Below are 15670 nucleotides of genomic sequence, written 5' to 3'. Positions count from 1 at the left end.
TTCAATTTGCAGACACGAGATATTTAGATTTTTGTTTGTATTGTATAATGTGTAGATGTACATCACGAATGTAATTTGTGGAAACATTCAAAAATGACTGAAAATGAAAGAAAATTTCAAGTACCCAATTTCTAACCTGTCCAGATGGTCGAAACAGACCGACGTCGGCATCACCCACTTCCGTTCTGGAATGAGCCACGACGAGGACCAGCTGATCCCAAACTTGTACCGCTACATCCAGCCGTGGGAGAGTGAGTTTATCGACTCGCAGAGAGTCTGGGCAGAGTACGCCCTCAAGAGGCAGGAGGCCAATGCACAAAACAGGTGAGAGAGAAGCCTACATGTCATTTACGTTTTTTTCGTCAGACAAGAGATTGCATGTTTTCATGGACATGGTTAGAAATTTGATGTGAGCTGTGAGATTTCAAGCTTACAATTGTGCTAAGAATTATTTGTGAAGGATTTTCCTATCACCATGAATGATGAAACATATTATTTTTTTTTCCAAAAATCAATGAGTTCATGCTTTGAATTGTTTCTTTTGCAAGTGATTGACAGATTGCTCTTCATTGACATAAATATATGTATTCGATGAAGGGTATGATTTTTATTGCGTATTGGTATAAATTTACATAATAATTAGTGCAGGTAAGCCCTAACAGTGAACCCCCTTTCAACTTGAATGTTACGTGGTATGGAGGAATTCTTGAATACTTGTTTAAAGGGATAGATGTATATGACCAGTTATGAAGTCAGGGTACAATAAACCTAAATAACTGTATCCTCTTTGATGTGTTCATCTGTAGACGTCTGACACTTGAAGACCTTGAGGATTCGTGGGACAGGGGAATCCCCCGCATCAACACTCTCTTCCAGAAGGACAGACACACCCTAGCCTACGACAAGGGCTGGCGAGTCAGGACTGACTTTAAGCAGTACCAGGTAGGTAGAGTTGACTCCTCCACCACTCCTATGACCCACTGAGTGAACCTTGCATACCACATCCAAGGGAAAATATCATGCATAGAAGGGCAGCATCATGTATAGGGTGTGATAAGTCTAAGTATTGCCACTGTGCATTTATATATTTGCTGCACCCGTAAAGGACCCTAGCTATGATATACAATCAAGTACTGACCCCCTCACTGTTGATAATTGAAAGCCATTTGTAAGCATTGTGTGCTCATAGATTTGTGAGATATAATAAGATAAATTTGTCATGTTGTGAGGTGTCAAATCTTTATTACATCAACTCTATGGATGTAATGAATAAAGTGATGACATGAGTATTGGCTCGTATTGGAGTAGCCAATATTACCTGTGCCGTATCGGAACAAATTTAACCATCTGTATCCCCCATTCCAATCCAATGCTCATCATTGCTGAAGGTGCTGAAGCAGAACCCCTTCTGGTGGACCCACCAGCGCCATGACGGCAAGCTGTGGAACCTCAACAACTATCGGACAGACATGATCCAGGCTCTGGGAGGGGTGGAAGGAATCTTGGAGCATACTCTCTTCAAGGGAACTTACTTCCCCACATGGGAAGGTTTGTTCTGGTGAGTTCTGGCTGTCACATTCCACATGCGAATGATATGTTTCAGAGCTATTCGTTCTTTCATTTTGTTGCAGCAAAAAGTCAACTTTTTACACCTTCCTCTTTTTTCAACAACTGTTTGTCCTGTATGTTTGCTTGTTTTGTTTATTTGCTTCTTTGCTGATGAACAGAATTTTGTAAATTTAAACCTCTACGTTCATCCATTGCCTTGTGTGGCAATTGATGTCATAATGGCAGCATTCCTCTGGCCAGAGTGAGTGTGCGTGTAAGAAAAAAAAAATATTCCGAGACGGACATTTTTCAAGTACATCTGTAGATCATTTGGTGCAAGTTACTAAACACAAACTTTGAATGACTTTTTACCGTTTTCTTTGATCTCCATCCATTCAGGGAGAAGGCCAGTGGATTTGAAGAGTCCATGAAATACAAGAAGCTGACCAACGCCCAGCGGTCTGGTCTCAACCAGATCCCTAACAGACGCTTCACCCTCTGGTGGTCTCCTACTATCAACAGAGCCAATGTAAGTCATCCGTCTCAAGTGTCTGCCTCTTTCTATCTTCATATTTATCTACCTATGTATGTATGTATGTATTTGTGTGTATGTGTGTATGTATGTATGTATCTATGTATCTATCTATCTATCTATCTATCTATCTATCTATCTTTCTTTCTTTCTTTCTTTCTTTCTTTCTTTCTTTCTTTCTTTCTTTCTTTCTTTCTTTCTTTCTTTCTTTCTTTCTTTCTTTCTTTCTTTCTTTCTTTCTTTCTTTCTTTCTTTCTTTCTAATCTCCTCTACTTACCTAATTGCTTCATTACATACATATCTTTGTCTTTTCTTCCTGTTCTTCATGTCCATGTAGATGAGAGTACATCTGAGGAGGGAAATGCACCATTTTTTCTACGTTCATGATAAAGAGGACAAGACCCCTCTGAAGCAAAGAATAAAGATGGACATTTGATTTAATTTATGTGAATCAAGAGAGAGTATACAAAGAGAATATTAGTAAAATATCTTCAAGCATGCATGTGTAGTATACATGAGAAAGAAAACCCCAAAGATATATGATTATGATTAATTTTTTGTTTTTTGTAGTAATTATTGCTTTGGTTTATAAACATATCCATGAAATATTGGATGAATACACTGATGTCTGTGATATGAGAGGCAAGCACAAGAAATAATACATTTTTTTACAATATTTACCCCACAAACTATGATCCAAAGGAAACTAAGAAAGATAATTTCCTAGCACATAGTATCAAATAGAAATCCTGAAACATTATGAAACAATTGTAGTAGGTAAGATGATATTCATGGAGTAAATGAAATGAGTGTATAGAGTAAAGAAATTAATGATTCATTGCAACTTGTCTACTCTCTTGCATCCAGGTGTATGTGGGTTTCCAGGTTCAGCTTGATCTGACAGGAATCTTCATGCATGGCAAGATCCCCACCCTCAAGATCTCTCTCATCCAGATCTTCCGTGCTCACTTGTGGCAGAAGATCCACGAGAGTGTGGTCATGGACCTGTGTCAGGTGACCTGTTAATTTGCTTCGTTTTTCTTTATACCTCTGCAGTGATAGGTGGCATACTTTTTATGATGAGGACACGTAGTGTAGCGGTACAGTTGTCCCATTCTACAGACTATTTGCCATCTCTGTGTATGTCTGTGTGTGTGAATGTTATGTTGATTACTTTTAAAAAAAGACATACATTATAACCCTTTCGCTACAGTAAACATTAATGTTGTGAACCCTCATTGGGTAAGAACTGAAAAATGTAGGCTACTTATTGTGCAGATTTGTTTTCTAGATTTCTCCTTCACCGTGTACCAAAAAACCCAAAACAAAACGAATAGAAGTGGATTAGAGAAGTTCTCTCTGAGGGATTGTTTGAGATGTTGCATTGCATGCCATCCTCTTCACAGGATATACAGCTTGTAGCCTGTTGTTACTTCTCCGGTATTCATCTTACTGCTGGCATTGAGATTATTCTTTACAATCTTGTCACTACTCCTGGTAATTATAAGGACCCCCCCCCCCAAAAAAAAAAAAAAAAAAAAAAATGTAAGAAAAAGATGAAAGTATACAATTTAATTGTGAGATAATGTTATATTATTGAATGTTTGTTATAGTAATGATAACAAGATGTGATTGCATGGATTAAAATCAGCAAAGTATCGCAAAGGAGAGTCCAACAAACTACATCACCATGGTTATAGGCTGTACAGCTTCATGACATTGTCTTCCTCATGAAGACCCAATAATGAAGTACTCTTCTGCGCAATATATGCAGTAACTATGGCAACAACCAATCACGAGCAGGCATTGTAGTTGTTGCCATGGCCACAGCAGTCATCAGAGATGGCAGTAATTGTAGCGAACCTTTCTCTCTGTGTGTTGTGATTGGATGACAGGTGTTTGATCAAGAGCTGGATGCCCTTGAGATTGAGACAGTCCAAAAGGAAACCATCCACCCCAGGAAGTCGTACAAGATGAACAGCTCTTGTGCCGACATCCTCCTCTTCGCTGCCTACAAGTGGAACGTCTCCAGACCCTCCCTCCTCGCTGACTCCAAGTAAGTCCATTCTTCCACCGGAAATTCTTTATTAGGGATTGAGTGGAATGTTTGAATGTTGAGAGTAAAGATACAAAGGGAAGAGTTAGTGAAGCCACAAAAAAAAAAGGAGTGTTGGGATATATTTTAGCTTGCAAAAGTAGTTTTTAAAAAAAAGATTGATTCAGAGATTGGGTTTGACTGATGGTACAAACCTTCAAAACAGCATTGTATATTTTCAAAACAAAACAAACCTAAAATTGGATTGGACAGATGGAACAAACTTTTGACATGAAGTTGCCGCAAAACATAGCCACTGAACACCTATTGATGAAATAACCATTTAACATTCTACAGTACAGAGCTGTCAAGTTTTCCTGATTGTAAAGGAGACTCCATGATAAGTTCAATTATCTTTTCTGGTCATGATGAGAGAAAATAACAGCAGCCCTGATTTTGGAATCACAGTGCCCTAATTAAAGCATGCCATACTGTTAGTGTATCTCCCTGACTCTGATGTGTGTGAGTTAGCAGCCCTTGTAGTGTAACATTGAACACAAAGAATTAAGTACTGGATTCGTCGTAGCCCCAAACTAGAAAATTGAAGGTACCACTGACAAAACAGGAGGCAGAAGAATCCCCTTGTGTCTCTTAGCTGATTAATCAATGATTGATTTAATTGTTAATTTTACACGAAAGATCTTTCCATGTGTACTATACTATAACGAAAATGTAGAATTGCATTGCCAGTGATTCATGTGAATGACCCATACCTTTTTCTCTGGTTTTCCCATTTTGTTTGATTTAATCACTTGCCAGGGACACGATGGACAGTACGACCACCCAGAAGTACTGGATCGACGTCCAGCTGAGATGGGGTGACTATGACTCCCATGACGTGGAACGCTATGCCAGGGCAAAGTACTTGGACTACACCACAGACAACATGAGTATCTACCCATCACCCACAGGGGTGCTGATTGCCATAGATCTGGCCTACAACCTTCACAGGTGACCCTTTCTCATGCAACTTCCTGTAGACCTTTACCATACACACAGTGCTTTTTCCATGTTTTGAGTTCCAGTTCTGATGTTCTTATCTGGTCCTCATGTTTTTGTTGTTTGTTCTGTTACAATTTATATCAGTTTGAAATGGGACTATACACTAGATTACTTTGCACTTTGAATCAGGTGTCATTCAGCCCTAGTTCATGTTAATGTTGAGATAGAAACTTGCAGTTTTGGAATAAAATCATTAGACTTTACTGCACTTATTACACTTTGCATGTAGAAAAATGTCAAATACTTACAAGGTTACCATCAGTTTAGCACAGTGTAATATCACATCAAATATTAGTTGATTTCAATGACATTCTTGGAGAGTTAACCTCATGTATGAATGAATTTCTGCCATATGAAGAGTTTGTTTGCAAAAACCGATATTCTCTTTCATTCCTTTTCAGTACTATAACTACCTGATTTTCACCTGAAATTAACCAGGGAACAACTAGAGTTTGTTTGCAAAAACCGATAAGTCCATATTTGCCAAATGGAGATATTTGCGATTAAAGGTCAAGAAAAATAAAGAGAATAATAAGAAATTTTTTGCTTCTTTTGACCATAACTTCAAAAATGTACCTTTATATGTAGTGACCAATATATCATTTAAAAGGTATTATTTTGTACTTTATGACAGAGACCGTACTTCAAAATCTTCAAAAATGGACATCGGTTTTTGCGAACAAACTCTTCATATACAGCAATGCTATCAGAGAAAGCAATGTATCTATGATTGTATTCTTCTTCTTCTCCTCTACCCTTAGTGCCTTTGGGAACTGGTTCCCAGGATGTAAGCCCCTCATCCATCAAGCCATGGCTAAGGTCATGAAGGCGAATCCTGCCCTCTATGTGCTTAGAGAGAGAATCCGTAAAGGTCTCCAGCTATACTCCTCAGAGCCCACAGAGCCTTACCTCTCCTCCCAGAACTACGGGGAGCTCTTCTCCAACCAGATCATCTGGTTCGTGGATGACACCAATGTCTACCGAGTCACCATCCACAAGGTGAGTGTAGAAGAGAATGGAGGTGAAGTAGGTCAATGAAGCAATAGATAATGCTTCTCTATCAGTTGGTTGTATGATACAAACATGAAGCAAATGTGCAAGGAACCAGAAGGTGTGTTTTCATGATGTGCATGTCAGGTTATAAAGCAGTGAGTTCACTTATGGCATTGTTATATTTATATCACACTAAACATTTTGGTAAGACGCTACTAGTTATCTACTGATGTTGAATTATTCTGTACTTTTAGAAGGGCAATTGAGATCAGTGACTGTTGTTTTGAAGTGCATGAGAAGGTACCTCATGTACACTGTTTGATGGCCTGTCTAGGTTTTGCAGATCCAGAAATCTATGGATTACTGGTTCCAGCTGTCCCCTTGGCCCAACCAGCATGCATTGCTAACTATGCCATAATTGTCATAACCTTTTCATGTCTTCTGAATCTGACAGACCTTTGAGGGTAACCTGACAACGAAGCCCATCAATGGAGCCATCTTCATCTTCAACCCCCGCACTGGTCAGCTCTTCCTCAAGATCATCCACACCTCAGTCTGGGCCGGTCAGAAGCGTCTTGGTCAGGTAATGCCCAGCCTGTCCATTGCCCATCGGTCAGCTGTCGTGTGGACACTTTGATTCAGGCAGAGTCCTATACTGACAAGAGAGAGAGCTTTAAATCTGAGTATGCTTTCCATAGTTAGACAGAAGGATATTAATCATCTCCATTTGCCAAGTTTTGTGATCATGGAATTTTGCAATCTCTTTTGATACTTTTTATATGCTGATGACTTTGTGACCAACAAGAGGTGAAATTATATCTGCGGAAATAGTTTACTCTCTCGATCTCATTTGTGCAGTGGTTGATAAATACTGGTATGATATCTAGATGATTCAGATCTCTTAGAGAGAACCATTGTGTGAAAGTCGACCATAAGTTAGTTTAGAGAGGATACCATAAGTTAGTTTAGAGAGGATACCAATGGTATCACTGTGTTGTTTCCCCTCCTACCATTCACAGCTGGCCAAGTGGAAGACAGCTGAGGAGGTTGCTGCCCTCATCCGATCCCTACCGGTGGAGGAGCAACCTAAGCAGATCATTGTCACCAGGAAGGGCATGTTGGACCCCCTGGAGGTGGGTTACAGACCTCCTTCTTCTTCCCTCAAGTCTTCCCTGAAACTCTTCCCCGAAACTCTCTCTTTTGGGCTGTAGATGTAGGGAAAGTTTGAGTGAAATTTTTCCCCTAGGTTGTTTGTGTCATAATTTACATGGTACCTGTTAGTAGAACATTCCCAAGCATTCAATTGCCAAAAGCCTATGTGATAACATATCTTCTATAATTGGTAGTTCTTGAAGTAGAGAAGGGAAAAAAGTACCTTCTAAAACCTACAGAAGTTTGTGCTGTGTAGTATATGTATGGATACTGAATCCTACTTGGTATTGCACATTGAAAGTGTACAGCCAGTTTTCATAATTCCTACAGTTACAGAAATAAGAGGGGAGAGCTCATAAACATGAATTCAGATAATTCCAATGATTGTGGTACAGAACAATTGTAAGAACATGCGAAGAAAGATCAGATATGGTATGGATTTATTTGATGTAGGTCTTCAGTGATTGGATGATCTAAGCTGAGGTATATAGATCACCACAAGTGTTCAATGATACATGTGTGCTGCAGGTTGTATCATTGAGCATTTGCTGTTATCTCTTTCTGTTTGCTTCACATCTTATTGTCAATGTGTAACATGACTGATACATCCCCACACCTCCCCCAGGTTCACTTGCTGGACTTCCCCAACATCGTCATCAAGGGCAGCGAGCTTCAGCTCCCCTTCCAGGCTTGCCTCAAGGTGGAGAAGTTTGGTGACCTCATCCTCAAGGCCACCGAGCCCCAGATGGTGCTCTTCAACCTCTACGACGACTGGCTCAAGACCATCTCCTCCTACACGGTAGGTTACCATGGATACGCATGATTGACAGACTCCTACACTACTTGCTGTGCTTTCAGCACTGACTAGCGAGTGTTTTGTTTGCCAACTTTCACATTTGTCCAGAAACTAATTTTCAAAGAATACTGGTTACCTAACCCCCTTCATTAATCCCTGTTGTGTCAACATGGCCTTCCTCTAAGACTGAAACACATTGCCTAACCTCTGGTGGGATGATATCTTTACTAGAAGGTTAAGTTTGGAGAAATGATTGAATGTGGATGAAAGACTTCGACAAGTTAGCTGAAGTGTATAGGCATGTTAAGGGATAATCTAAGAATGCAAGTTTTTCTAGTCTCTGTCTTCATGAATCAATTCCTCAGATGAGTCAGAAATGGGCAAATGCATGGAATAGATAAAGTATTTGAAGGGGAAATCATCAGCTGTTTTTCCTTCTTATTTTGTGATATTTTATTTTTCGTAGGCCTTCTCCCGTCTGATCCTGATCCTGAGGGCATTGCACGTGAACAACGACCGCACGAAGGTCATCCTCAAGCCGGACAAGACGACTATCACAGAGCCCCACCACATCTGGCCCAGCTTGTCGGACGAGGAGTGGATCAAGGTTGAGGTGGCCCTCAAGGATCTCATCCTGGCTGACTACGGCAAGAAGAACAAGTGAGTCCTCAATCTTGGTTCTTCATCTGCTGTCTTTTTCTCTCGTTATGGAGCATTTGTCCACACATTGGTGTGCAAATGCATGCAGTTTTAGCTCTTTCTTTGTTAGTCATTTAGATTGTATCATTAATGGTCTTTTTACAGTAATTTGCAATGATTAACATGGTCTACATGTAATCTTGTAACTATGCCTGGTAGATGTGTTGGGTGTAATTTTCATAATCATGCCTTTCCCCCACCTCTGTTCTATCTTGATGTGTATGTAAGCCAGTTTGGGAGTTAAATTGTGATTAAAAACGAAATACACACACATAGAAGTTAATACTAAGTCATATAATCTTCTTTTCATGGTGAGAATGTTGCTTCCGCACCAAGTCTGAGATTTCACACTTTTGAGTATGAATAAAATATAACACAGTGACTTTGTAATTGTGTTTCATTGCTTCCATTATCGTACAGTGTGAACGTGGCCTCCCTCACTCAGTCTGAGATTCGAGACATCATCCTGGGTATGGAGATCTCAGCCCCATCCCAGCAGCGACAGCAGATTGCTGAGATTGAGAAGCAGACCAAGGAGCAGTCACAGCTGACCGCTACCACCACCAGGACGGTCAACAAACATGGTCAGTTGGTCTGAAGCAGATGGACCTATATGGTTGATGAAAACTTGGTTTATGTATGTTCTCTTTAAAGGACAAGTCCACCTTCATATCCATGTGGATTGAATGAATGCAACAATACTAGTAGAACACATCAGTGAAAGTTTGGGGAAAATCGGACAATCCCTTCAAAAGTTATGAATTTTTAAAGTATCTGCACAGTCACTGCTGGATAAGAAGACTACTACAGTGTATGATGTCACATGCGTACAACGACATGAAGAAAATAAGAAGAGAATTTCACAAAACTTCACTTTTTGAATAAAGTGCACATTTTCTTCGACTTGTTACTGACATATGTTATGGGTAATATTATTCCCCCTGCCTTCTGATAGAGAGAAGTCAAGTGTTCTTTTGTTATGTGAGAAAAGTGAAAATATGTTGAATTTTCTTTAATCTTTCTTTATATCGTTGTACATATGTGACATCACAAGCTATAGTAGTCTTCTCATCCAGCCTTGAGTGAGCAGAAACTTTAAAAATTCGTAACTTTTGAACGGAATGTCCGATTTTCCTCAAACTCTCACTGATGTGTTCTACTAGTATTGCTGTATTCACTCAACCCACATGCCCATGAAGTTGAACTTGTCCTTTAACCCATTGAGGATGGGCTATTTTGCTACAACACACATTTCCCATAGACACTTATCCGAGTATACTCTGGATTTGTCCTGAACGGGTTAAAGGAAAAATCACTTTTTGTCACTAAAATTCTTCTCTTCCTTGTCCAATTTTTGTTTGTTTTGCTTTGCTTTCCTTTTGTTTTCCCTGAAAGGAATTTTGCCTTTAAGAGTTGGTGCTTCTGTTCCTTCTTGACAAAGCCTCTTTAAGAGTGTGATTGATCATGGATGTTGTTCCTCATATGAATGAGACTTTGGAATGGGATGGATGAAATGGGTAATATTTACTGCAGTGTCGATCATTAATTACTGGGGTATATGCAGAGATTAAATGTCACCCACTTACTTTTTGCTGTCATCTACAGTGCACTCCCGTTATAATGCTCGGGACAGGCAGTTTTCTTTCGTTATAACGAAATTTCGTTATAACCGAACAAATACAATATATAACGAAAACAAGGAAACCACGTATATATATATCATATTCTGTTTGCTGAATACTCATCATACACTGGAAAGCTATGTAAAATGTGATGGGATAACTGTATCACAATAATAAACGCAAGTTCCCCTCAGAAACTGTGCGTGACACAAAGAGCGAACACACAGTGGTGTGAAGCGTTCACCCATGCAGAGACGCTATAAATGCTTGTTCCGCTACATATTTTCGAAAGCAATTCGCATTTCGTTATAACGGAGCACATTTCTTTTGTTTTTCTTTGTCTGTGGCGCTCGGAAAAGACTTCGTTATAACGGAAATTTCGCTATAACCGTGTTCGTTATAAGCGATTTTTTTTACCATAGACTTAAATGGTGATAATTTTGGGACCAGAAGATTTACTTCGTTATAACGAAATTTCGTTATAACCGTGTTCGTTATAACGGGAGTGCACTGTACTTCAAATCAAGGTTGCAGATATTGTTGATGCCTCCCATGCTACTCTCAGGCAGATGCAAAAAAAAATGTATTCATCATCATTCACTATTCATCATTAAAATTTTTCTGAGAACCTGACTGATACCTCTGACAATTTTACCTGTCATTTATCTACCAAGAGTCATTCATATGTGTACACACACTTGAATATTTTATGATTTTATAATATATAATTTTTGTCTGAATATATGACGAGAGATTCATGTTTCCACATTCACTGTGGAGAAAGGTTCCAACTCCTGACCGTATCTCCCCCTCCTTGGTGTGTATTCTTGTGACAGGTGATGAGATCATCACCTCCACCACCAGTAACTACGAGACAGCCACGTTCTCCTCCAAGACGGAGTGGCGGGTGAGAGCCATCTCGGCCACCAACCTCCACCTGCGGACCAACCACATCTATGTGTCCTCCGATGACATCAAAGAGACGGGCTACACCTACATCCTGCCCAAGAATGTGCTCAAGAAGTTTATCATCATCTCTGATCTGCGTGCCCAGGTGAGGACTGATGGTAGCCTGTTTGTAGCTTTGTGATGCCACCCTGTCAATTGAGTCTTTCTTCTAGTGAAGCTGTGTCTTGCCGATGTAAATTTTATGATGTGGCTTGTCTTACACAATGTCAGTGATTGTGTGCAAATGTAGAGTATTTTCGTATTTGTTTCGATGGTATTACTTGCTTAATCTGCTATCTTGTACTTCTACCAAGTTCCGACATATGTGACTTGCACTACAATAACGTTTGTTGTAACCAACGGAGGAATTAATGTGATGAATCTCTACTACACTTTCCCCATAAGATATGTGTATGTCCTATCTTTACCTCTGGGTACTCAAAGGGAACTGCCAGCACATGTTGTTAAACAATGTCAGAAATCATTGCCGGCAGATTTCTGTCTTTAGATTGCAACATCATGTCATTGGCACCCACTATCCATCTTTGCACCCAGATTGCTGGCTACCTGTATGGCGTGAGCCCTCAGGACAACCCTCAGGTGAAGGAGATCCGCTGCATTGTCATGGTGCCTCAGTGGGGTACCCACCAGACAGTCCACCTTCCTAACCAGCTGCCAGACCATGAGTTCCTCAAGGTATGCATCCATTTTCACGGGTCCCTATGGGTCATCTGTCATTAGTTATTAAAACCAGAAGAGTGTCAGCCCCATTCTACATTATTTAGTGGCAGTGTAGGATTGCTGATGTATCCAGAGATAATGGATACAGTAGCATCATTTGTGTTTGACCTCAGAGAACCACTTCATCAGATCACCATTTGTATTGTATTCAAACAGGTTACCAGTGGTAGAGGTAGAGGTGTTTACAAGATGTGGAATAAGACAAAAGCCATTTTCAAAATTTATTCATACTAAAGACCTACTAAGACCTACTAGAATGGTGCTTAACTGAAATGCCTTTTGCATGGTATGATTTTTCACTTAGAAGAATGTTCAATGTCTGCTGAAACTGTATATCCTGTAGAAAATCAAGAACTATGCAAATATTGCAAGGCACTAGATGCAGATTTTGCAAGCAGTCACATCATGTGACTTACGTAACAAAAGTGATTGATGATGCAGAATCACAGAATCAAGATGAGGCTCAGTGTCTGCTTGCAGTTATGTTGACAAAGTGTTACCAGGACCTCTGTAATTCGGTGAACTGCATGGTCTCATAGAGAACACTCAAAGTTACAGGTTTTTAAATGATGGATGGATTGCCATAGCTAAATGTAGGCCTGAAATTTTCCAAAATGCACATACACAATTAAGAACTTAATGCGAGAGAGAGAAACATTATGTGACCATTGCCCTTCATCAAACATGGAGCGTTACCCCAGACTAGTTGCTTCTGACAAGCTCTTTGTTGACGAAGAGTGTGTGTGATTGTCTGTTTGTCTGTGATCAGGAGATGGAGCCGCTGGGATGGATCCACACCCAGCCCAACGAGCTGCCCCAGCTCTCCCCACAGGATGTGACCACCCATGCCAAGATCATGGCTGACAACCCCATGTGGGATGGAGAGAAGACTGTCATCATCACCTCTAGGTAGGCAAGGGGTCAGGGAGGGGCCAGCCAGGGAGAGAGGGTCAGTCAGGGAAGGAGGGGGACAATCAGGGAGGGAAAGAGGTCTACTTCATGTTAGAGGAAGATGTTTATAAGCATCTCCATTCACATTTCTCCAGCAAGATGGAGTGTTACTTTTCAATCCATAGTCCCATATATTAGCTATATGTCTGCAAGCTCTTTGTAATGTCATCGTATTGCAGAAGTTACTTTGACGATTGATGCAATCCAGTTATTTTTGTTGAAATGAAACATAATGAACAGGAATGTGCAAAAGAAAAAGCCATGAGTCACATGATACATTATATGTGACCCTGCTCCTCAAAACAAACAAAAAGTCGCCAGACATGAATTTTTAGTTAAGACCATATTCTGAGAGAGCAGACTTTAAGCTTTAAAATGATGTATAACTCAAATCAAATGGACTCTCCTAACCTATCTAGATATTGGAAAGAAAGCACAACTCAGGAAAAGTATGAACTGAGAAAAGAGGCTCTGAAGTACAGTGTCTATTCAAGCGCTTAATCTTTACCAAACCGTGCTGGTTGTGTGATGAATGGGACAAAAACAGGAAGTAAACCACCAAAGTAACAACAATGAAGGGATTATCAGATTAAACTGAAATTAAACATGCCTCATTAACACATTCTGTCCATAATTAATGCCAACTTTCAGAGCAGTAGCACTATCCTGTCAAAAGTTATTAGAGTTGAAAGTGAAGAATGTGGATAAGGTTTTTCAAAAATGAAAAAGGGATTCTAAAGACACACCTAATCACACTATTCTACCAAAAATGTTCGAAATAAACTGCTAAAAAACACACTTTCCTGCCCGTTTTATGATACCAAATTTTAGCATAATGTAAAAGAAGACCCGCTCTTTCAGAAAATATGAAAAAGTCATGTTCGGCTAGGTTGACCCATTTCACTTAGTTTCGGTCCTCACGCAAAATCAGTGTGTGCGACTTTATGTTCGTTTTGAGGTGCACGGTCACATATATGTCTTGGCATGTGGCCTTAAGGTGAGGACATTGTCACTTTTATCACTTTCTTTATGAGACAGAACTTGTGTGATTGATGCATGAGGTTTTTGATCTTGACACTTTCAAAACTTCCCCAGCAGATGTATGTGATCATTGCTTGAAAAAATTTCAACAAGTAGTGCCAAGTTGTCATGCTTTGAACCAACACACTGGGTCCAGTTAGAATCAAGGTTCAGTCATTTCTATCTCTGCTCACAATCTTTCGTTCATGCAGTGAACGTACAACAAAAAATTTGTGAAAGCATGTAAATGAGTGAGAGTCTTCTGTCTCTGTCTTTATCTTATCAGCTTCACACCAGGATCCTGTTCGCTGACTGCCTACAAGCTGACCCCCAGTGGCTACGAGTGGGGCAGGCAGAACACAGACAAGGGCAACAATCCCAAGGGCTACATGCCCTCGCACTACGAGCGTGTCCAGATGCTGTTGTCTGACCGATTCCTTGGCTTCTTCATGGTCCCCGCGCAGGGCTCCTGGAACTACAACTTCATGGGTGAGATTTCATTCAAAAGCACTTCTTCCCATCTTTCTTTCCTTGCTTCCTTCATAACACCCCTTTGCTGTTTATGTCCATTAGCCTCTCATCACTTACCAAGCTAAAATCTAATTGACATTCTACGTAAATGTGTTGCCCATAAGACTGAAAGAGTTATTTTTTACACATATTTTCTACACGAAGAAATGGTTTCAGCTAAAGCTTGCATGGAGTAGATAATTAAGAACTAGAAAAGCACTTGGAGAGTGCAAACCTCCACCAACCGCTTCATTTCCACATATATACCAATATGCTAAATATGGCCTGTTTCTCAGTAATAAAGAATCCTTCAAAAAATTCAAAATATTCCTGGAACTAGACAGTGATTCTGATCAGTACCTACATTGAAATTTTTGTTCCTTGTGCCATTATAAACCATTCCTGAAAATTTAATTTGTATGTTACATTTTTTTTTCTTGGAACTTCTCCCCCCCCCCCCCCCCCCAACCAGGTGTTCGCCATGACCCCAACATGCGCTACGACCTGCAGCTTTCCAACCCCAAGGAGTTCTACCACGAGGTTCACCGACCCTCCCACTTCCTCAACTTCAGCTCGCTGGAGGACATGAGTGCCATGAACAGTGACAGGGAGGACTTCTTCAAATAGGGCATGGTCCTTGGGCGTGGTCATTTAGTGTGGTCATTGGGTGTGGCCCAGAAGCCCTAACTGCTGACCACTTCAACTGACAAACCTTGGTTCTTGATTATAGTTTGATCTTTTGTGGCCAAGACAAACTTCTAGTATGGAGATGGCAAAGTAGCTTTATCTAGAGAGATAAGAAATTATTTCTCACAGCCAGACACAGATTAGTGACATCACAGAGACCCAACACTGATAAATATGGATGGTATCGGGCACAGTGGTTGCTGAAGTTTATCTCTTCGACACTTTTTTAGTCATTGTCCTGAGCATGGTACCAATATGAATTTATATTTAACAGTATCTCCTATTAGCACTCTGCATGCAGAATTTCTTGTATTTCAAAGGTTGTCTTTGTAAACCTGTGTACTGGTCAAGCTTTTAAATACCTACAGTCAAAT

The 15670-nt window shown here is 40.2% G+C and overlaps 1 protein-coding gene across 1 annotated transcript in view; it reads left to right on the top strand.

Moving 5' to 3' along the window:
* LOC139737257 (pre-mRNA-processing-splicing factor 8-like) overlaps nucleotides 1-15236 on the top strand; it is a 52288-nt gene extending 37052 nt beyond the window's left edge. Inside the window, exons 27-44 of the mRNA XM_071647934.1 lie at nucleotides 145-324; nucleotides 807-942; nucleotides 1389-1558; nucleotides 1948-2077; nucleotides 2948-3094; nucleotides 3976-4136; nucleotides 4935-5126; nucleotides 5939-6176; nucleotides 6625-6753; nucleotides 7190-7303; nucleotides 7948-8121; nucleotides 8585-8778; nucleotides 9238-9401; nucleotides 11276-11493; nucleotides 11943-12083; nucleotides 12898-13037; nucleotides 14386-14588; nucleotides 15082-15236. Coding sequence (XP_071504035.1) covers nucleotides 145-324; nucleotides 807-942; nucleotides 1389-1558; nucleotides 1948-2077; nucleotides 2948-3094; nucleotides 3976-4136; nucleotides 4935-5126; nucleotides 5939-6176; nucleotides 6625-6753; nucleotides 7190-7303; nucleotides 7948-8121; nucleotides 8585-8778; nucleotides 9238-9401; nucleotides 11276-11493; nucleotides 11943-12083; nucleotides 12898-13037; nucleotides 14386-14588; nucleotides 15082-15236 — 2986 coding nt within the window. The remainder of the gene's footprint in view (nucleotides 1-144; nucleotides 325-806; nucleotides 943-1388; nucleotides 1559-1947; nucleotides 2078-2947; nucleotides 3095-3975; nucleotides 4137-4934; nucleotides 5127-5938; nucleotides 6177-6624; nucleotides 6754-7189; nucleotides 7304-7947; nucleotides 8122-8584; nucleotides 8779-9237; nucleotides 9402-11275; nucleotides 11494-11942; nucleotides 12084-12897; nucleotides 13038-14385; nucleotides 14589-15081) is intronic.
* Nucleotides 15237-15670: the final 434 nt, after the last annotated feature.

This window comes from Diadema antillarum, unplaced genomic scaffold (genome assembly GCF_040938485.1).
Source record: "Diadema antillarum isolate AM-2024a unplaced genomic scaffold, OU_Dant_1.0 seq00000688_RagTag, whole genome shotgun sequence".
In the NCBI taxonomy this organism is placed as follows: Eukaryota; Metazoa; Echinodermata; class Echinoidea; order Diadematoida; family Diadematidae; genus Diadema; species Diadema antillarum.
This window is presented reverse-complemented; position numbering and strand designations above follow the sequence as displayed.